Source organism: Aedes aegypti, chromosome 2 (genome assembly GCF_002204515.2).
Source record: "Aedes aegypti strain LVP_AGWG chromosome 2, AaegL5.0 Primary Assembly, whole genome shotgun sequence".
In the NCBI taxonomy this organism is placed as follows: Eukaryota; Metazoa; Arthropoda; class Insecta; order Diptera; family Culicidae; genus Aedes; species Aedes aegypti.
Genome location: NC_035108.1, coordinates 22,137,029 through 22,160,420, shown reverse-complemented (window position 1 = coordinate 22,160,420; position 23,392 = coordinate 22,137,029). Strand labels below are relative to the sequence as shown.

Below are 23,392 nucleotides of genomic sequence, written 5' to 3'. Positions count from 1 at the left end.
ACCTGACAACGGACTAGTATGCAACGCCCAATTTCACAGTCGCAACACGTTCCTGATAAAAAGTTTTCCGGACTGAAGCGAGAATCGAACTCGCACTCCTTGATCGATGCGGCTAAATGCTTTGTAACGGATTTTTTTTTATAATAAAGACCTTGTAGACGAAAAGCATATTTCATTACAATATGCAGTTGATTGTCCACTAGCTTATCCCTGGAACAATTTGTAGAGGAAATCGTTTAGGCATTTTTCTGAATCAATCCTTTGTGAAATTCTTTGTGTAATACTTTGTGAAATTCAGAAGGGCGTCTGAAAGAATTTCTGTAAGAATTTCTGAAGAATACTTGAAGGCATCCCAAGTAGAATCGCTGTGGAGATTTTGCAGGTGGAATTTGTAAAGAAATCCCTGGAAAAGCCCTGTAAAGTTTTTTCTGAAGAAATCCTGGAATAATTCTTGGACAAATCCCAGAAAAAATCTCTGGAGGATTTCATGAAGAGATTTTCCAAAAGGAATTAATGTAGAGCCAAGAATAATCCCTGAATTAATTCTTATGATAATTTCTGACGAAATTCCTGCAGGAATTCATAGGAGAATCTCTGAAAGAGTTTCAAGAAGAACTCTTGGAGAAATCCCCGGACGATTTTTTGGAGGCCCAGAACGAGTCCCTGGAAAATTTTTTTGGAAATCCTTGGAGGATTATCTGGAGAAATCATTAGAATAATTCATGTCACGATTCTAGAAGAATTCCTGCAAGAAGGAATTTGTGAGTTGTGGAGCACCTGCAAAAATTCCTGGTTGAATCCCTGGAGTGACTCAGGGAGGAATCCCTGAAGAAATCTCCGGAATAATTCCTGGAAGAATCTTGAGAGGAATATTTGGAGATAACTTTGTGTGTTTCCGTGGAGGAATCCTCGGAGGAAATTCTGAAGAAATTACTAGAGAAATATCTTGAATAATTCCTGGAAGAATCTTGATTGGACTACTTGTATGTTTCCGTAGAGGAATTCTTGGAGGAAGTTCTGAAGAAATCACTTTCTCTTAAGTAATCCTTGAAGAAATTGTCCTAGTGAATTTCATAGAAAACCTTGAAGATATGAAAACCACTAATTGAAGCTTAACATACTCTAATCATCCCTCCAAAAAATTAAAAGAGAAAGTGTAGCCTAGAAGATATCTCTGCAAGAATGTTTGATTTTCTAGTGGAATCTCTGAAAAAATGCAAGAGAAATCGTTTGAAACATATCTTGAAAAATTCCGGAGCTTTCCTGCAAGAATTCCTGAAATATATCTTGGAGGATTTCTGGGAGAAATTCCTGAAAGAATCCCAGTAAAAAAATTACTGAAGGAATCTATGAAGAAATCACTAGGGATATTCCTAAAGGATTTCCTTGCGAAATCTATAAAGGAATCCCAGTTAATATTTTTTTTTTTTGCAGGAATTCTTGGAGGAGTCCCTTATCGAATCTCTGGAGAAACTTCTGAAGGAATTGCTAGTATATTTTTGGAGCCCTATCGGAACCGGTCTAAAATGTATCATGGCGAACAAATGTTTTATCTGGAGGAACTTCTGGCAAAAGCCCTAGTAAAGACATAGCTGTAAGGATTACGATATAGATTATCCCAGAAAGAATCTTCGAAATAATTCAGGATAATTCTCTAGAAGAGTCACTCGAGATATTTAGAAAAGAATTCTTGAAGGAATCTCTGGAGGTTTTCCTGAAAGAACGTCAGGTGCCTTATTTGAACAGATCTCAAAATGGCGATTGGTGCCAGTTATAATTCGCCAGCAATAAAATGTCGTTTTACTTATCTAAAACATGAATAATGACTTGAATATAATTTGGTGATAACGAAAATGGAATCCGAGTATGGAAACTCATGTTTAAGAGGCCCATATAGCCTTGACGGTAAACGCGCAGCTTTTCAGCAAGATCAGAAAGAGGGGCATAGGTTCGAATCCCACCTGTAGAGGATCTTTCCTGGTTGGAAATTTTCTCAACTTCCCAGGCATAGAGTATCTTCGTGCTTGCCACACCATATACAAAGGCAAACATAGTAAAATGGCAAGACTCTCGGTTAATAACTGTGGCTGAGAAGCAGGGCCCAGATAGCCGTAGCGGTAAACGCGCAGCTATTCAGCAAGACTGAGGGTCGTGGGTTCGAATCCCACCGGTCGAGGATCTTTTCGGGTTGGAAATTTTCTTGACTTCCCGGGGCATAGAGTATCTTCGTACCTGCCACACGATATACGCATGCAAAAATGGGCATTGGCACAGTAAGCTCTCAGTTAATAACTGCTGAGAAGCAGGCTCTGTCCCAGTGAGGACGTAATGCCAGAAAGATGAAAAAGAAGAAGAGAAGCAGGCTTTGTTCCAGTAGGGAAGTAAAGCCAGATGTTTGCATGGTGCACATTTACATCTGGATGAAAAATCGTGTATTTTGAGCTGACGCATGATAGAACTGTATGATGGTTTGAAAATGTCCACATCACACACTAGTGAAACCGGTTCAGAAATACTCCGACCAAATCCGGTCAATTCTAAATGTTGGTCCTCTTAGTACTTTTGTTAATCGGAAAGAAGAAATTTAAACCGTCGTTATATGCATGTATATGAAGTGCTGAATATGATAAACGCCAGTTCCTTCTGAAACAGGTTCCAGGTTCCCTTGTGGCCTTGTGCCTAGAATGGCGATACTCACAAAAATTTCCATATCTTCCACATAAAACTAAAAGAATGAAAATTGGTTCAATGACGAATTTTTGAGAGCTATGCAGACTCATGGGCCAATTTTCAACCTTAATGCATAATGTGTAAGTTATTCTTAATGCATTCGGGAGGTTAAGAATCGTCAACAGTTCCATGGGGCTGTGCACAAAAATGTACAAACAGACCGACAAAATCGTCGCCAACAAAATAATCAAAGGAGGTTATTTGCCGTTGTGTTGGTAAAACTGGGGGAAACGTCAAATTCGCACCGGCTGGATGACTAGCGACGATCAAAAATCGTCGCGTCCGATAAGGTGCAAAATTTACAATATGAAACGCACAATACGAAACCATATAGGTGGTAATATAAATTAACTAATAACATATCCATAATTTCACTCTTAATTAGGCTCAGGCTTGAGATTGAAGAAGGGCAGCCAATTACCTGGAGATCACCTGCACGATTGCTCCGGGTAGCACAATACAATAGAAGGCGCCATGGTACTCCACAGGCTCGGATTACGGATAGGCCTAATTTAGACCCCCTCACTGAGCGTTTTTAGCTACGGTAAGCATGAATCTTCATCACTCTATAAATTAAGAATCACCTGTGAGGTAGACTTTTACCACCAAAACAGGTAGTCCGTAGTGTTAATTTCAATTATCCAATTGAAACAACCGCTACTGAAACTACACAGCTATCTATAGACTGCTCGAAAAAAAAAAGTAAATATAAAAAATATAAATAATAAGAGCAAACACGCGAACATTTTTATGATGATTAACTCTTTATGTGCCCAACAGCCGATAAAACAGATGGACTAAGAATAAGTGAGTAATGGGGATCGAAAATTTCGATTTAATTTTAATCATCTTTCACATGATTGAAAAACAAGAAATAATTTCCTCCGATAACTATGTGCCTCTCAAAAAATTTGAGAACCGCTGTAGCCATGGTGACACTTTGTTTCATTTTATTATTTTTGTTGCTTGCTTGTGACTTTTGCACAAGAGATTCTGCGCAAACCGTTGATGACTGGGTCACCAAGGATGGAAAGAAATTCATAAACCTGCCGCCGTCGTCGCCTTCGTCGTTGTCGAGTGCCGCTAAATTTTTGACCTCCCATGTTCGAGTGGCACTTGCAGCTCTGTAACGCCATGGTGGCGTGGCCATGTTTTTCCCAACTTTTATACTGTCCCTGGTAATTAGAAGTTTAATGGATAAACAGCACTGAACTAAGGGCGCACGATATTACATTATATTTTTCTGCTGGGCGCCCGATGAATGTTGTAATGTTGAACTGTCGATGATCATGATCATGAAATGATCGATCTCCGAATCCGCCCGTCAGTGGGGCACGTGTTCGACTCTCGGGTTGGCAGGTCTGTCGGTTAGGAGATCAGATTTTACCGGTGGTAATTTTATGCTTTCATTTTCGATTTCCTGTGCCTAATTTACGCCTCGAAACGTGCGAAGGGCTCGCGTTACCGATGGTTTTGTGGAATTCAGCGTTGTTACGCAACAAATGAATTGCAGAAAAGTTTATTTTGGCTATTACACGATCAGTTCGAATTGAAAGGGCCTGTGCATTTTGATGAAGCTGTGCTTTTCGAATCAGACCACTTAGTTTGGCGGAAAAGACCTTATTTTCTTCTTCAACGAAAGAAGCCTCCGTATTTGTCACATTTACGACTGATTTTAGCCATTTTGCAATGGAGACGACTTGTCTGTGAAACTGGGGCCACACTTTCACATCCAGTGGCCAGGCTGGACGGTAACCCATTGACTAATCTCAATCCACTTATCGCTCGGCCAAACGGAAACAAGGTGTGAAATCGACACCACCGTCCAGCATCCCGAACACGAGCATAAGCATAGAGACAGTGGTGTTTCGGTTTTATCATCACACTTTTAATTGACTACTCGCCATTTTCAAGTAAGGTTTTATCACGATTTTGATTCGAGTTTTATTAAGTTAAGTTAAGTAGATGAAAAACCAAATTTAGTACTATACCTTTTAATTCGACTAGAGTTTCTATCTTTTGACCACACTTAAATTATTTTACGGATTCCTGTGAAATCTCAACAGCTGAACGGTTCGGTAAAATAAATTTACGGAGTACGGTAAATTTTCACAGTATTCGGTAAAAATTCACCGGAATCCGTAAATTTCCGACGAAATTACGGTGTTTAATTTCACCGAGCTGTTCAGCTGTTGAGATTACGGTGAAATTCACCGTAAGAGCTTAGTGTGACAGATACGCGTATTTCGACCTCAACTGTAAGGCCGTCTTCAGTGCCGTGTACTAGACTCGAATTCAGCTTACACAACACGGACGTTTACTATTCCACTAAACAGTTCGAAGATTTATTATCAAGCAAAGCTAGATTATCCATTCATCGTAGTTTAGAAGAAAACTTTTGAATCTTCTCAAGTATTTTTTTTTAAACCGTATGAAAATTACTTACATTGATTTGAAAAAGTAATCGAGAATTGAATTCGAAACAGATGTTTTTTTTTTCGTTTCGCAAAATTCAAGGGCGTGATCAAATCGAAACCACACTGTATAGCGGTAGAGATATCTACTAAGTAAGAGGAGCTGCTTCATTACTCACCTTTCGGCATCCCACAGGGCGCTTTGGTGCGCGAATTGTCCAGAAAATCGAGGTCATACTTTCTTGCCGGTGGAAACGTCAACGCGACGTGTGCTTCGGCAACTGATCCAAGTAGCACAGCGATCACCACCGTTGCCACGACTACGCCGCACAGTGACAGCTTCCTAGCTCTGTTCATCTTCATGGTGCTCTCGACTATTGGCGCTACTATTGGCACATCGGACCAACTTGGCCCCAAAACTATATTATTCACCGAAACTCACACTCAAACTCCACTCGCATTGATTGCCTAACAAATAACCATCAGTTGCATCAGGTTTCACACTTTGATCGGATCCTCGGGTCGGAATCTGCCTAACAAAGCCCGAGGTCTTCCAACTTCAACGGGACCTTTCTAATTTTCACACTTCGAGCGCTTCACGCTCCACCACTGAATGACACTTTATTTTGAGACACTTTTCGATCCACTTCGTCGCAACCGTATTTGTTTGTGTGATTACCGACTTCTCCAATGTGGAGATACAAATCACAGCTCAGTCACACAATGCACAAAGTGCGCTATTTCGGTAACCATTCGATCACACACAACCAAACACACAGTAGGCCGCGGGAAATGCTCTTCTGATCGCAGTTTGCGGCCCGATTGCTGCGACGGTTGATCGATTCCTGCTTCCGGTTTTGAGGAGATGCTCGATAGCCGGGGTTGACTCAGTAGTGGAACATGCGGCACGAAACTGAAAGTACCTACACACACAGGGAGGAGAGAGAAAAAAAAACTTCATTAAAATTCGATTTGCGGCGGAGGTGCTGGAAGTGCGTGGGCCGGATCCGAAGAGTTGGGCGTAATTAGTGGTTGGCTTGAGACAGGGGCGTAGATGAGGGGGGAAGTATAGGGTTCATAGGTACCGGTATTAATCTACAAATTACAAAATATTTACACTAAAACTTCCATTTAGATAATGGTTTCCGTATTCTTAAATAGAATATCATGTGTAAAGCTATGCCATCTATAATGCTAATTTTTCTTTAGTATTCTTGGTTAGCCGCGAACTCTGCGGAAAACAGGTGTTTAGATCTAAAGTGCAATCAGTGATCTCTTGTAGGCTTATGAACAAACTTTATACCGATTTTTCGTTTTGACTCAAATTTTCCGGATACTCTTCTTTGTATGGGAAAGATTTTGCTCCAAATATTCCAAAATTAATATGTGCTTTTAATAAACATTTTATGTAGCAATCGATGAAATTATACACTTTGCAATAAGTATTGACGTCTCCCTAACGGCTGTGTTTAATTTATAATTTGACTATTCTAATTCTGTTTTCTATAGCTATCCGGCATTCAAATCAAAGTGCTCGGAATATGAAGCAAGAGTAAGGTTGTGTCCGGAATAAGAATCACATACAAACAGACGTAACAAATTCTTTTAGAATCCATCGTCCAGTGCACACCATCATCATCTGGTGAGTATGTTGCACGAAACCCTGTTTTATGCGTGAAACGTTGAATTGTTGTTTACGTTTGAAAGGATTACTATCATTTTACCAGACTAACGAGAAATTATTGCCTGTGGAAAAACGAGACAATGGGTCAAAAAAGTGAGCCTACTCATCCATTTTTTTTTTTGACTGCTGAGACTGCTGCCATATAACACTGCTTGTAGGGTGATGTGCTAGTATCCATCGTATTAAGCATTGGTCAGTGAGAGCTGCAATTTTCCCAGTATTGCAGTGAATGATGCTGATACAAACCGATGCCAAACAATTCTTTCTCAAAACGGCTTTAGCATTGTACAATAACATTTTGATAAATCTTGATCTGTTTTTGGAAATAATGCAAAGAAAATGCATCTTATCGTATTCTCAATCCGTCGTATCGTTTTCAACTCCGTTGCAATCAGTTTCCAGATTCGTCCCACAACTTACGGCTCACTGTGATGTATCGAGTGGTTAAAACACAATATATCAACGCCATAATAAAATGTTTTACTAGAATATATAGATCTACGGGCATCTCCCTCCATTCCTTCAGCATGATGGAATATACTAATTTCCTTTAAAATTCATTGTTCGTCATCAAAATTCTGCCCAAACATATGAACACTATTCCTTTTGACCGTACAATTATGGCATTTGCTCACAGTACAGCGAAAACAACACAATCAAAGGAACCGTATTTTTACGTCGAGCGCAGCGCACACATTGATGCGCACAAGCTTTTTTTCTCAGTACGACGGATTGAACTTTGTTTACATTCTCAATAGGGCGCTTGCAGCAAACAAAAGTGTGCCCAACGGCTCCCTTTGATTTTGCTGGGTAACAGTTTGGAACGGAAAACACGTTACGAAACGTTTCCCAGCAAAATCAAAGGGGTCCGTTGGGCACACTAAACAAAGGCTGCAAGTGCCCTATTATACGCGGCGGTTGAGGAATTTTCGTAAAGTTTGGTGATCAATTGAAGTTTTACGGCGTGTGATTGGAATGAAATCCTTCAGTGAAGAAGTACGAAGATTTTCCATAGTGAAAATAAGTGCCCGGCGATCTAAGTCACCCACGGGGGCGGGAAGAAACTTGTGTTCGAAAGTGGTGTGACTGATGTCGATCGCTAAGCATTTCTCTCAAATCGTGTTCGTCCATGCGATTTCTGTGAAAAAGTGAAAAGTGGACAGTTGAACTGAAGTTATTCATCGAAATACAGTAGTTTCATTGCATTTTTGGTGTACAGGTGGACGAATCATAAAAGCTTTCACAAAATTACATTCGGAAAATGAATCTATGTTGCAGGTAAGTTGGAATACCCGCCGTAGTGAAACATTTTAAGTTTGATACGACGAATAGTAGCTATTACGACGAAGTTGAACGAAACCCTATGTAATCAAATCTTCAAGCGAAACGAACTATCTTTCAGAGCCTCATGACCAAAGGTAATATCCACACAGGTTGAGTTGTATAAAATTTTCAGATGACTTACGTACATTTAGGTGACAATTATCTAAAGTTTTTAGAGCAATTTGGCATCAAGCTGTGTATGGTGTTTTCCGAGCTTAATTATGCAGCATGCAGCGTGTAAAATAAAGTGGGGCATTTTTTTTCTTCAATATTTCTATCTCATTTTGAAACAAATGTTACAGTATTTCGAATACTCTTCAAGCAAGGGACTTTCACCCAAAATATCATAGAAATCGATTGAGATTTGAGAAAGTTATAGCCATTTGATGTTTTTGAACGTGAAATTCGTAATTTTCGATCCAACTTTCATTATATAAAACGAAATGAAGATATTACATCATAAGATTGTTTAAGTAAGGGCGAAGCTAGGTAAATTGTAAGGATGCTTCGAGATGTATTAGTTTTTTACATATATGTTTGAAAACCAAGTTAGGCGCATAGTTAAGCAAAAGTTGGAATCATCGGGGGCAAAGCCCAAATCTATCTCACGAAAAAACTTGTGTTTTGCCTGTAAATTTAGCTAAATATGCTTGATAGTGCGAAAAAGTTACTAAAATTCCGCATTTTGCTTTAGTTTTGCGAAAAGCTGCTATTTTTCAACATGTTATAATTGAACCTGTTTTGGGAAAATTGCTGACCCAAACTAGTATGTATGTATGGCAAACATAATTTAACAGTAAGTGAAAGATATTCCTGGTACAAAAGTATCAATACTTTGTGTTCCAGTCAGGGAACTTCTACCCCACACTAGATCCGAACTCTTGCCCCATATCGGTGTTGAAGGTCCACTGTGTGGTATTTGTAAGTTTTTAAAATATTGATTATATCTTTAGGGCCAAACTTTTGGCCCACCTTGCTCTAAAATATACAATGCGGGCATTATTTAATCATTAAGAGGATATAACCATCATCGTTTTACACATTTTCAAAACCTTTTTTTTCAAAATCGGAGCAATTTTCATGAAAATCTATCATTGCATTGTACTTGCTATCTCTATTTCAATGATTGATTTTCATGAAAATTTGTTAAAATTTTAACGAAAAAACCGGGTTTCAATTTTTGATGATTGCTGATGATTGAATGATGGATTTTCGAGCCTTAAATAATTATACTTCAAATTACTGTAGGGATTATGGAGACTAGAAGCGGAGTTTAGTTATAACAAAATATAAGAGTATTAAATATAAATTTAAAAGCATTTTGAGCTTCTTTAATATTAGAAAATTACTATCACTTATGTTGACATTGCGTTATGATCCAGGAAAATAGATAGCCTGGAAAATAAATAGAGAAATAGAATACCAAGCTACTAAATGTTTTAGCTTTATTGTTTAAAAGAAATGAAAATCAATGTATTCTCGATGCTTAAATCAAAAATAATAAAATTTGCTATACCCAGTTTAGTTTGAGTGCATTTGAAAATAGAAAAAAAGAATGAAACATGAATATAATAAACAAGTTTGTAGTTGAGATTAGGATAACTGTTCTGAAAGAGTCCCCTAAGAGGGTAGATGAATCAAAACGAGCCCGCTGAGAGGGTGAGCTTTACAAAATGCGAGTCCCCTGAGAGGGTAAGCTAAAAAGAAGTATGTCCCCTGAGAGGGTAAGCTAAACAAGCGAGTCCCCCGATAGGCTAGCTAACATAAAAAGCGAGTCTCATGAGAGGGTAGCTAACAGGAAGTGAGTCCCCTGAGAGGGTAAGCTACAAAAATGTGAGTCCCCTGAGAGAGCAAAAAGCGAGTTTCTCAAGATAGTTGCTACGAAAAGCGATTAAATGATTGATTAAATAAATGTAGCGAGCCTCTTGAGAGGATAGTTAACACAAATTCCAAATAGAAAATAAGCTATATACAGGGCAAGTTTTATAAAGCAAGTCTCCAAAGAGGGTAGCTGAAAATGCAAGCCTTGTGAGAAAGTAAGCTGAAATAGAGCAATTCACCTTTGGATAGGCTTTAACCTTCTTATACCCAACCCCGCCTTTAGACGGAGTACCATTTGAATTTTTGTTGTGTAGTTTTCCTTAGTTCGAATATCAAAATGATTTTATTTTTGGCTTAAACCATGGGCTTAAGCATATGAGGAAAGATTTAAACGACATTTGAATAATTTTTGTGTTCTTGAAAAATGATTAAAAACATTATTTTTATAACTTATTAATGCCTGGATCTTATTCAACGTGTAATACTAAATTTGTAAATTTTATTCTTTTCTACAATCCACCTATCACAGAAGAAGAGCCTGGTGGAATTGAAATAATTTTAAGTTCCAGAAAAAGGTAAGAAATTTCAAATTTTCAAAAGTACGGCAAAATTTTATTATAGTCAAAACGACGGGACCCTGAAGAAGCTTCAAGAAAAAATGAAAAGGTTAGGGATGCCCAAAAATAAAAATTAGAATAATCAAAAATCAAAAAGCGAATAAAAATAAATCATTGTCCAAAACGTGTATCGATCGATTGTAGATAGCAAAAAATTATACTTAGTTCGAAATTGAAAATTTTAAGAGGGTAGCCATCACAAAATGCTAGCAGTCTGAAATTTTAGAAGGTTCACTACTGCTTGCTATAACGTTATGAACCAAGAAAATTATTTTCTTAGTTGCATTATGGGAACATAGAATTGAAATCTGTACAGCGTTTTGTGCTGTTGAAATTTTGTAATATTTTGCTCACTTTTAGGTTTTTAGCCTGGAAAATTATTTCCAAAGTAGCATTACGAGTACATAGAAAACCAGTAACATATAATTATAATGTGTAAAGCGTTTTCCAGAACATTTCGAACTCTTATGCACACTTTGACGTTATGAGCCTTGACAACATTTTCCAAAGTAGCATTTCGAGAACATAGATAGCCAAATAAATGAAATTAGAGAATTTAAAGCATTTTGTACTGTTGAAACATTAGAAGATTTTATACTTTATGCTAACTTTGCAGTTTGAGTCTGAAAAACTCTTACCAAAGTAGAATTTTGAGAACTGGGTTAATCAGTTAAATAGAATTGGAATGTTCAAAGCATTTTGTGATGTTGTAGTTTTAGAAGGTTTCGATCTCACTTTGAGATTGAAGACTAAAATTTGTTTTCCAAAGTAGCATTTTGATAACATAGAAATCTAGTAAAAGATAATTAGACTGTGTAAAGTGTTTTGTGCTGTTGAAAATTTAGAACATTTCAATCTTTTATGCTCACTTTGATGTTATGAGCCTGGAAAGCATTATCAAAAGGAGCATAGTAGAACATGGCTAGGGCTAGGGTGATACGTGTTGCATGTTAAGTACAGGTCGGACTCAATTATCCGGAGTGTCGACTTTTTTTTCACTCCGGATAATCGAATTTTCCGGATAATCGAATCACTAAGAAAAATATTGAAATCTTTGATAAAAAAAAACTAAAATATTATCTTTTTTCGTTATTTTATTTATATGATGCGGTGATGTAGCCAGAATTTTTTTTCAAGAAACAGTAGAGTAAGGTGGGGCAAAAGTTCGACCTTAGTGGTGTAATCAAAGTTTCCAGGATAACAATAGCAGTTAAAACAAAACAAATACCATACAGTGAACCTTCAACATATTGGCTATAATTTTACTGAACAAACTTGTGTCATAATATTAACCCATTTTTAGTTATAACAGTTTCAAAATTGATTGTCTTATTCGATCTAGTGCGGGGCAAAAGTTCACGGGCTAAAACACAAAATATCGATCCTTTTATGACAGGCATACTTTACACCAGCCGTAAACTTAAGTTTGACGAAAAATACACACTAAATTTTCATCAAAAAATTGCCCAAAACCGGGTTGATTGTAATATATTCAAAAATAGCTGTTTTTCGCAAAACAAAGTGAAAATGTAAAATTTTGGTGACAGTTCACACACGATCAGACAAATTTAACTAAATTGGAAGATAATATGTGGATTTTAGGCAATTTGCAAATTTTTCCGTGATTTTATACATGGGTCGAACTTTTGCCCCGCTGTTTCGAACTTTTGCCCCACTATGGGCCAAAAATTGTTTTCAAGCATTTATGCAAAAACTGATACACCTCAAAGCAACCTTATGATAGGCCTAGAAACGCCGTTACATAAAATATTGAAAAAGATTTTATCTTCAATTGGTTCCATGCAACGAAAGCTTGACCAAAAATTACAATATTCACGTTGAAAAACAACAAACAGCCATAACTTTTCCAAATCTCAATCGATTTTTATGATATTTGGATTGAAAGTCTCTTACTTGAATAGTATTCGAACCACTATGACATTTATGAGATTTGTTTTGAATTGAGCTAGAAATCTTAAAAAGAAACTCTTACCCCACTCGAACTTTTGCCCCACTTTACTCTAGGGGGCTTTACAAGAAAAACAATTTTTTGACCAGCATACACAAAAAACCACTTTTCAAACCCCCTCTTCTTAAATACGTTCTAAACTGCAAAATCATGCATATTCTATATGGAAATACCAAATTATCTCACATTTATGCATAAAAATTGAAAAACAAGAACATCAAAAAACAAATTCCGGATAATCGAGTCTAAAATTCCGGATAATCGAATCCCGGATAATCGAGTCCCCGGATAATCGAGTCTCCGGATAATCGAGTCCGACCTGTATAAGTTTTAGTTCAATTCAGCAAAGCATTCCCGAGTCCAATCTTTACACCATTGTTTATTGGACCACGATTTTTCAATTTTTCGGCTTTGTCCAGTATTGGGTGCTGTTCGGTACTAGGTGATCTCCTTCTTATCGTAATTTTCGGATTCCATTGGATTGGATTCCAGTATTGGAACAACATCAACAATAATAGAATAAACAAGAAATATAAATGTCTGAACAAATATTACGAAAAATATTACGTACGAAACATTTGCTATATAAACACCAGAACTTCGTCCGATCAAAAAGTTTTGGGCGATAATGAAGAAGATGTTGAAGAAAAGCGGAAAAACATTCAAAACCGATGAAGATTTGAAGAAAAACTGGGAGAAACTGTGTAAGAAAGATGGGCAAAGCCTCGCCCAAGATCTCACGAGCAGTGTTAAAAGAAATATACGAGTATTCAGATCGCGGGAGAAAATTATGACAAAACATAGCTAATATAAGTTATTCTATCCCTAAAAATTTGAGAAGTATAAAATTTAAAATTATTTTTTGAAATTCCATACTATATGAGCCTACTTTTCATCTAAGAAATGAACAATATAATGGCCTACTTTTCCTACCAGATGAAACAGTGCTGAAAAATGTTACTTTTCAGTACTGATAACAGTACTGAAAAGTAGCATTTTTCAGCACTGTTTTTGGTGTCGTCAACTTCTCTAATCGTCTCTTCTCTAATTGCTCTGAATTATTAAAATACTTAATAGAGATGGTCGGGTTTCACATTTTTCAAACCCGAACCCGACCCGTACCCGACTTATTTCATTTCTTCAAGCCCGGACCCGACCCGAACCCGAGACAATAATTGAAGAGCAAACCCGGACCCGATCCGAACCCGAGAAATTTTCGCTGTGTAAACCCGAACCCGACCTGAAACCCGATTTTTTTTTAATTCAACTAGAACGGCATTTTTTCGTAATTGCAAAAAATGTTGTATGCAATGCGTTGCAAAACTCGATTTTTTCAGCACTCGTCGTATTTATCTAACTTGGCAAGCCTCGTTGGATTAATGTACAACTCACGCTGAAAAAATCATTTCTTTGCAACTTGTTGCATAAATAACTAATTTAGCTTATTTTTGTGTGTCTCATTTTTTCGAGTCAAGTCTTTATATGAAATAACCTTTGCAGAAATTTCTGGTAGCATTGCTGACGATATCCTTTGAATCATTGCTACATGAATTCTTAAAAGTAATGTCTGAATTATATCCTAAAAAAATCCAAGAAGAATTGACTGAAGGAGAAAACAAGAGGTATCCCTACAGAAATTACTATTATCGTTAGAACCCTTTTTACATTCTGTAGCACCTTAGCGATAGGACGGGGTTGGTGGTTTAATGACTATCGTTTCTGCATCATCAACATGGGTCATGGGTTCAATCCCAGGCCCGCCCCTTTCCTCGTCCTTTTAAATGCATACTTGCTTCTATCTTCCGCTTGTAATATATCACAATTGAAAAACTTATTCGTTCATAGCAATCGCTAGAACCAGGGACGGACAAGAAACCGTTTCCATTCTTCCATCATTATAGCACGCCTTTCTTTACGGCTGACACACAGGCAGTCTGCTAACCAAAAAACAAGCCTATCTGACATGAAATCGCCTTACCCCTAAACCATCTCGCATGAACTGGCGTAGATGCAGGGGTATATCCGGTCTAATGTGGGGCCAGCTGTAATACAACATCAATTCCTCCCCCTTCCCCTCATTGATCTGGCGTGGCAGGCGCCATTGTTGGCTAAAAATAGAAGATCACCAGCACTTACACACTGAGGGTGTCTGTTAGTCCCAAGCAGTCATCTGGTTGACTTCTTGTGTGAGTACAGTTGATCTGATAATACTGGAGTAGCAACCATGGGTGACCAATCCAGCGTAAGCCCTGGAGAAACCCAAAGAAGGTTTCTAAAAATCCTAGTGTAATACACAACAAATTTAAACAAATTACTGTTAAAATACTGGGAGTAATTCCTGGAGGGATAAAAGAGGTATATCTGATATAATTTCTTGCATTCTAGGTCGAATAAACTCATGGAATGATGCCTATAGAATTTTTAGCATTTTTCAATAAATTTACTGAATCTCTAAAGGATACTCGGAGAAACAAATGGAGCTAAATAGCATAACCTCAGAAAACTTATGAAGAGCGTTTTGAAAGAAAAATCTTTGACAATTACATATGACATTCTCTGACAAAACTAAAGCAAAGTTGTAAAAATAATTCTCACGTTTGAAACTTAGAAACAAATGCCAAAACCATTCCTATAAAAAAAATGGTTTATTTGAGCTGCATAAAGATTGCGGATATGGGTGTATCCGAATTCAAAAATGATTACCTTTAGAATTTTGTAGAAGAATGCGTAGAGGAACTCCTGAAAGAAACGACGTGAGTGGAATTTTTAGAGTAATCCTTACAGCACTCAAAGTTTCCTAGGAAATTTAGCAAGATCTTTTGAAACAGTTAATAAAGCAATGCTTGGCAACTTTTTTGGGATTTTTCTTGATAAATTTCTAAATCTGTCTAGGAAGAACTATTAACTTATTTTCAGCAGAAGTTCAGTTTAAATTTTAGAAGAAGTTCGTAAAAAAAATCGTGGAAATTTACGTTGAAGGCTCATAAGAAGATTTCTGGATGAATCGCTCTAAATCCTTCCAGAAACAGTTTCATCTACACACTGAAATTATTTTTGGAATAATCTTTACAAAGTGGAGGAATTTTGTTTCAAGACACTTAGTAGGTGTTAGAAGATTGTCATAATTATATTTTGGAAGACGATGAACTTTTCAGTATTTAAAATTTATTCCTCATTTGAATCAAGTATCCATCAGTTTGAATTCCTAATTTATACCAAAAACTGGTCATTTTACTCAAATCGCATTCTGCTACTCCTTGAATATCTCATTATAACAACCCCCTTTGTAAAGTCACAGCTACGCCAATGTCTCCTCGAACTTACAACGCACTAATCGTGTGCTCAGTAGATGTTTGCGAGCATTTTTTTTTCAAGCATTTCCAAGGCGTTCGGCATTTAAATCAATTATGCGAGATTAGATGCGTGCTTAGTGGGGCTGTTTTTCGCGAAAACTGTTCCTCCAGCTCTCCGCTGCATTGGCGCAAGTCGATGATGTTATGTAAATTTTCTCCGCCATCAGCTGATAAAAAAAACGCTTTCTTTTTCGTCTCCTCCCCCCTGGCTACTGGATGGTGGCAGAGGCGAGTGCGTGGTGCATACCTACTTAGGCTCTAGTTGCACCCCTTAACCAGAGTCCGGACTGGTCACCATCATATGACTTGAATTCATCACGAAAGCGGTGTTTTCTGGTGATGCAACTCCGGGCGTGCTCTATTAGGTGACCGCTTAGCGAAATTAACGAATCGGTCGACGAGATGGCGATTATACATAGCTGCTGCGCTCGTGATGGTTTTCTTCTGTGCTGTTGTGGATTTGATTTCGTTCGGTTGATTGAATAAGTGATACTAATGTTTTGGTCAAATACGCTATTCATAGTAACGTGTTAAAATAGCACATATGGAGGATGAAGTAGCAAACACTCAGGTGCGATAAAACCAAAATAATCTGCACGTGTAGCAAAGTCACGGATTCTCAACCACAAACACAGAAAGAAAAAACCATGTAAATTTCAGCGTAAAATCATGCACATGAAGGGAATGCCAGATATGTCGCTAATTCGTTTAAAATTACAATAACATCATGTAAGTTTCCGCTATACATAGTGTAATCTGACATGGACTCTAACCGATTACGCGACAATTCGCATAAATTTACATGATGTTTATGTAATTTTACCCGATGTGTCATGTAAATTCGCGAAATATCTGCCATTCCTTTCATGTGCATGATTTGACGCTGAAATTTACATGGATTTTTCTTTCTGTGAACGAAAACTTAGTTTCATCCCAAAAACAACTGAGAAATTGTGGCAACGTCTTATGGGATACCTAACTGGGTTCTCTAACTCGATGTCGAGATACAGAATATCGAGTAAGGGAGTATACTATATTTAAATATTTCTTCATGGCCAGTGAATGACAATCAAAAAATCTTTGAAATTTCACACCTACGAAGCTTTGTCTGTCCAATGCGATTTATCAGCTACATGTGAATCAATTATAAAAATGCGATGACATGTGTGTTGACTTGCGACAAATGAATGATAAAATAAATCAAATATCTCGTCATAAGTTTAAGATCGTCGTCTATAATCACGGATTTTACTTCATATTTTGGTATTGCAATGTCCCTTGCTTCTACCATGGAATTTGTTAAAGTTTCAAGAGTTTTGTTCGTAAAGAAATGTTAAAATCAAGATTGTTATCGATCTATGTCTCATATATATTTCAGCCGGCTCGTAAATAATTGAAAGTGGAGCCGATAGGATTGAGAATCGCTTCATGGGATATTTGAAAAAGAACAGTGACATGATCAGAATGAATATCAGCGTGAGTAACCAGTTTGCTATAAATGTGACTAGAGCCGGTTAAGACCAAATCAATCGTAGAAGGGTTTCTAGAAAAGAAATAAGTATGGCTATCAGGAAATTGAATTGAAAAATATCCTGAGGTGCACTCATCAAATAAAATTCTGCCGTTGGAATTACTTTGCGAATTATTACATGAGCAATGGTTTTGCATTATTGTCACCAGTGACACTTTTTTTTTTGACTTACTGCGAGCCAATTTCCGCAAGGGAGTTTGAAACAAACTTGCTGCCCAGTGCTTTGAAAAGGCAAATAGGCAGGTATATTTACCAAACTGTGTTTCAACAGAAACCCTCAAAAATGTTGGTTTCAAAGGACGAAAAAAAGTTGACGTTTTATACGCCTATAAATGATGATTGCAACTCCCCAAGCATCATCCAGTCAGTCATGCTCCACCCAGTCGATAATTATGTTTAATCCGTTAACGCCCAGCGTTCTAAAGGGCGAACACGAAATTATTGTGACACATTCAACAGGGCTAACTTTTCTACCATTGGGTAAAAATCAACCAAATTTTGCACACTTTCTCATTGATGTGTATTGTTTACATGCTGTCAAACTGGAAGTCGTGTTTTGCGATTCAACGAAAATGGAGGTGAACCAACGCGAGTCGAGAGAACAAATTACTTCCAAACACCTGGAATTTCCTGACCTGTTGCACCGGCAGTTAGGAAAAATGTTGAACATTCACCATTCGACCGTCACCAGAGTGTTGAAGCGGTTTCAGGAGAGGTTGACGTTGGACCACGGCTAAGGAGCTGGAAGAAAACCGGGACCGGAGAACCAAAAGACGGAGGGAAAGGTGAAGCGGATAATTAAAGCAAATCCGAACGTCTCTAGCCGTGATTTGGCTAAAAAGATCGGCGTGTTGCAGAGCTACGTCCGGAATGCAAAGAAGAGAGCTGGACTACATACATACAAGGTATACTGAACTTCCCAAACCGCGATGAGCGGCAATAGTCGACGGCTAAAACTCTACGAGAAGATGCTGACAAAATATGGCTGCTGTGTGATGGACGACGAAACGTATATAAAAGTCGATTTTAAGCAAATTCCGGGGTTGGAGTTTTTCACCGGCAAGAGCAAGTTCAATGTGGACGACAAATTTAAGAAGAAGAAAATGTCGAAGTTCGCCTCCAAATATCTCATTTGGCAGGCCATCTGCTCTTGCGGACTCAGGAGTGAGCCTTTCGTGACAAAGAGCACAGTAAATGGCGAGATCTACAAATCTGAGTGCCTCGAGGACCGCCTTTTGCCGTTCTTGCAGCAGCACGACTAAGCTCCGCTATTTTGGCCAGATTTGGCATCATGCCACTATTCTAAACGTGTCCTGGAGTGGTATGAGGCCAATTATGTCCATTTTGTTCAAAAGGATATGAATCCGCCAAACTATCCGGAGCTGCGCCCGGTTGAGCAGTACTGGAATAATGAAGCAGGAACTTCGGAAGAGCAAGAAGACAGTCAAAGACGAGAAGGACGTGTTAAGAAAATGAAAAAAAAACTGAGAAACTGGTATCGGATGACACTGTAAAGACTTTGATGGAGGGCATCAAGTGAAAATGCCTTCATTTTTACACTCAAGCAGCGTTGCCAACCTTCCAGATTTATCTGGAATATTCCAGATTTTTGAGGTCCCATTTTACAAAAATCTGGAAGATCCAGATAAAAATAGAAACGAATTTGTAAGGTTTTGTAAATAATTTGTAAGGTTCTCCATGTACGAGATAGGCGATCCAGACTTTTCCAGACAAATTTTCAAAATCTTCCAGATTTTTGAAAAATTGACTTGGCATCCCTGCACTCAAGGCTCCGTTGATTAATTTTTCTTCCGATTTTTTAAGTTAATATATGTATAAAAGTACCTTAAAATTTTAGTTTAATCCTAAGCATTATAAGAAAATTGGCATGACATTTTCGGTGTCGCACGAAATTATGTGTTCGCCCTTTATTGGGAATGGAATCTGGCATTTCCTAGTAAACCCCTGAGATTTCTAAGACGTCCAATGAGTTTTTAGCGGAATATTGTGGATTTCTGGTATTTTGAGTATTACTATTACTGATTACTATGAACCCGAATAAGCATATGAATAGCTGGGGAGGATTCCTATGCAAGTAGAATGGAACAAAGAGCAAAGAAGGATGAGAGAAAGAACAAAGGACACAGAAGAATGTAAGGTGGGGTGAGTTAAATCAGTTACACCGATGATATTATATTAGAATGAACTACGGAACCGTGAAAATATCTCGGTTGGATGTATGAGATGTGATTATATGCAAGTTCAACACTAATTTTGTATTTTAGAATGCCTGTTTGATATAACTCCAGCAATTGCTTTTATAATCTGAAAAAAAAAATACAGAGGTGCCTAAACCAATACAGGCTTAAAATCCGTACACTTTATACAAATAGAAGGAGTTTTATATGAAGTGGAAGGGTTTAGATTCATGTCATAGGTGTTCGGATTTTGATCCCGCACGATATATCCTTATTAGGTAAATTCATAAAAGATTTCTACTTTCTAGCAGTAACACTTTCTCTTAGAATTTCCACAGGAATTTCTGGATTATGATGCCATTTCAACAATTAATTGCGTTTGGGCTTCCAATACTTCACTTTTGCCACTTTTGAGAACATCTCGAATCAAAACAAAATTTAAGCTTCACAGTTCTGAAACATATTTTTTTAGGAATTGCGACAGAGCAACATGAAGGAATTTTCACAGGATGCTATGTATATATAAATTTGTTATGAATTTAATTAATACTGTGTGAGGCTGAATGTCCCGGATGTATATTTTGCAACGGTCCATTTCGATAAATTGCTATCAACATCCAGGAAAAAAAAAAACCGAACGATTATTGAACTAAAGCAGTGAAGTGGACATGCATCTATCTATACCTAACAGGAGAATAATGATGAAGCTTCGCATGGAGTTGAGGACATTTTAGCCGTTACTGCAATTTTTCTATTAAGAGTAATCTAAAATCGTATGCATGGGTCGAAAACTAGAGATGGGTCAAAAATTTGTGCTCTTCTCCTACTTGAAGAAACATTGCTCAAAATATTTCTGAAGTAGGTAATATTGAATAGAAGTCAATATAATCATCGTTTTCTACTGGAACTTTTCTCCATTGCGTAAAATCCAGATTTTACAAGATTCCTCAGTTACACTCAACACATCACTAGTTTCACCCTCCCAACTGTTTAACCCACCCCACCTTACATTCTACTACGTTCTTTGTTCTTTCTCTCATTCTTCTTTGTTCTTTGCTCCATTTTACTAGCATAGGAATTCTCCTCAGCTAATCATATGCTTATTCGGGTTCATAGTAATCAGTCAGCGTAACCTATACAAGGGCCAAAAATCGCATGCATAAATATATTTCGTCAAATATCATCTGAAGGAGTGGAGATATCGCAATTTTGAGGTGATTTTTGCCCTTAAGGGTCCTAAAACCACCAAAACAAGCTGAAAAGCATACCAAACTTTTTAAAGAGTTCACTAAAATGGGGAAATTGCACTTACGCCCTTTGCGCCACCTCTAAACCTTCACCGAAAATTCTCATTTTTTCACAGGATGTTATTTTGGGACCGATGATCATTTTCCACATTGTAAATCCTGACTACGGAAGATTTTTGGATATAAGCCCCATCCTAGTCTGACAAGTCCGAATTGTATTTTGAAATTTTCCATCGGTGACTTGAGAACTTTTAGTAATATCGCAGCGGAGTCTTAAAATTCAAAGCGATACTGTACAAATTCTAGTGAGCTGTTGGGTAGATAGCAATTAGCAATTTCTATCTGGAACATAAGCAAGATTCTGGGAATTCTAGGCAAAATTCTGTGGATTCCTAGCGAGCAACCTCAGAGTTCCTGTGAATTCTAAACGACCACCTGAAAATTCATTCATTGATTCCATACGGTGGATTTCCACATGCTTGAATAAAAGTGACGGGCCACAGTTTTGGATCATGAGGGTCGGATACAGCTTGTGGGCTGCAGGTTGAGCACCACTATTTCATGCAATTGTTTAATCATTCCTCTATGAATTTTACATCCTTATATCTATGTGAAATCTCATTACAAAGTCAGTTAGGGTTACCATACGTCCTGATTTAGCAAGATATGTCCTGATTTTGAGTCTTTTACAGCAAAAAATGTTAACCAAATTTGCTCAGTTTTACAAAAATGCATTAAAGTGGACGGCATCCCTAAGCTTAGTCAATATTCTGTTTCGAAAACTATAATGATTATTATGCATAGAAATTTGGTCCATATTCGCACAACTGTCCCAAGTTTTATACGTTTTTCTTTATAAATGAGACAGTTGGGCGAATAAGAGCAGAGTTGGTTTCAGCTGTTTGTATGGACTCACTGCACTTTTGATTGATTCGATATAAGATGCCTAACTATGCAATAAGCATGGTGTTGAATATTTTTTCCAAATAACCGAAGATTGTCAAATTTGGCTTAAAGATAAACTGATTTATGTTAATGAAAAAAAAAACCTAGAACATTTTTTTGATAAAAACGGTTCTAATGAAATGTATTGTATATCTGTATTGTTACAGAGTTTTGCGAAATTTTCCAGTTCTCGAATAAGGGTCACTTACGCTATTGTTGTTTCAACATGGCCCATGCGTACAAAAAGTATACATAAAACGTATGAAACAACATTGAAGGCATTTAAGCGATAAACGATATGTGGAACGTCTGCCCCAATTAACATAAAGGGTAAAGGGTCTATAGATATGAAGCATAGTCCTACCCGACGGAGATGTGCTTCGAAGTGGACCGTTCAGAAGTCTGACAATCATTTGGTTCCGTAAGAATGATGTAACAACATCCTAATGATAATCTCACAATTACAAAAAAATGGTTTTGGCACAGTTCCATTTTCGGCAACTGAAAATTTCTACTTTGTTGCCAAAAGCGGAAATCAACTGTATTCCGAACACTCGGTTTTTGTATAGCGATTTGGTTGACATGTTTCGCTCAAATATGTCATCAAATCTTTAGGAAATGACAAACACTTTGAATTTTTGAATTAATCAGTAGGTCAGTAGAAGAAGCTCGGATAAATTTATTTGGAAAATTCATTCGAATATGATTTATTTGTGATGTTCGGAATTTGAAACAAGGTGTTCGGAGTATGAGACAAAATGATAACAGTGTTCGGCATTTAAATCAAAATGTTGTTACATTTTTTGCGTAAAATAACGTATAACTTAAATAAATAAAATAAACATTATTATTGGCACACCCAACAGCTAACAATTAAGTTTTGCGAAGTAATTAAAATTTTAACAAACATCGTACCTATCGCATGAATTTGAAGACATTGTTGACCTTAAGTGTTCGGAATATTAGTTAAAACGGTTGTTGATTTTTTAATCCACATGTTTCACTTGATTACTCAGCGGCTCAGCTGCTACCCAATAAAATGTATTTGCTTCACAGAAATAATATGTTATTACGAAGAATTCATATCGAATTGTATTATATCAAGTAAGTAAGAATTAACCTTGTATATTTTACTACTTTTTGTTATGGGTGGAAAGCTATCTTCAACAATTAAGGTTTCTGTAACACAATAGTCTTCAAATGGATTGAAACATCTTGAACCTTGGTTCTCAAATAATACTAACTATGATTGCTTCGGAGCATCATCTTCATCGCATCTCAGTGACCTTGCCATGCTGACTGCCTGCTCCCAACTTTACGACAGCACGCAATGCACCGCCTACTGAAATGGGTTCCCCTATTCGTCGAAAGACAAACACCTATAAAATAAACACGACATCAAACCCACGGTTTCTGTTCGGGGTTGGCCTACTTGATGCACAGAACCGCGCTGATTTCGCTCCGAGTAAATACCTACACAGCACGCAGTCCACAGTCAGTCGCAGCAACCAATAATAATGGAATCAACTTCATCGAGGGAGTGCTCAGCACACCCAGCAC

The 23,392-nt window shown here is 37.5% G+C and overlaps 1 protein-coding gene across 2 annotated transcripts in view; it reads right to left on the bottom strand.

Moving 5' to 3' along the window:
• The window catches only part of LOC5571274, a 138,123-nt gene that overhangs the window by 95,345 nt on the left and 19,386 nt on the right, over positions 1–23,392 (bottom strand). Inside the window, exon 2 of one of the 2 annotated variants that reach the window (XM_021840211.1) lies at positions 5,324–6,067. In XM_021840211.1, the coding sequence (XP_021695903.1) occupies positions 5,324–5,507 (184 nt within the window). In that variant the 5' untranslated portion in view covers positions 5,508–6,067. The remainder of the gene's footprint in view (positions 1–5,323; positions 6,068–23,392) is intronic. The other variant, XM_021840212.1, reaches the window with a different exon arrangement.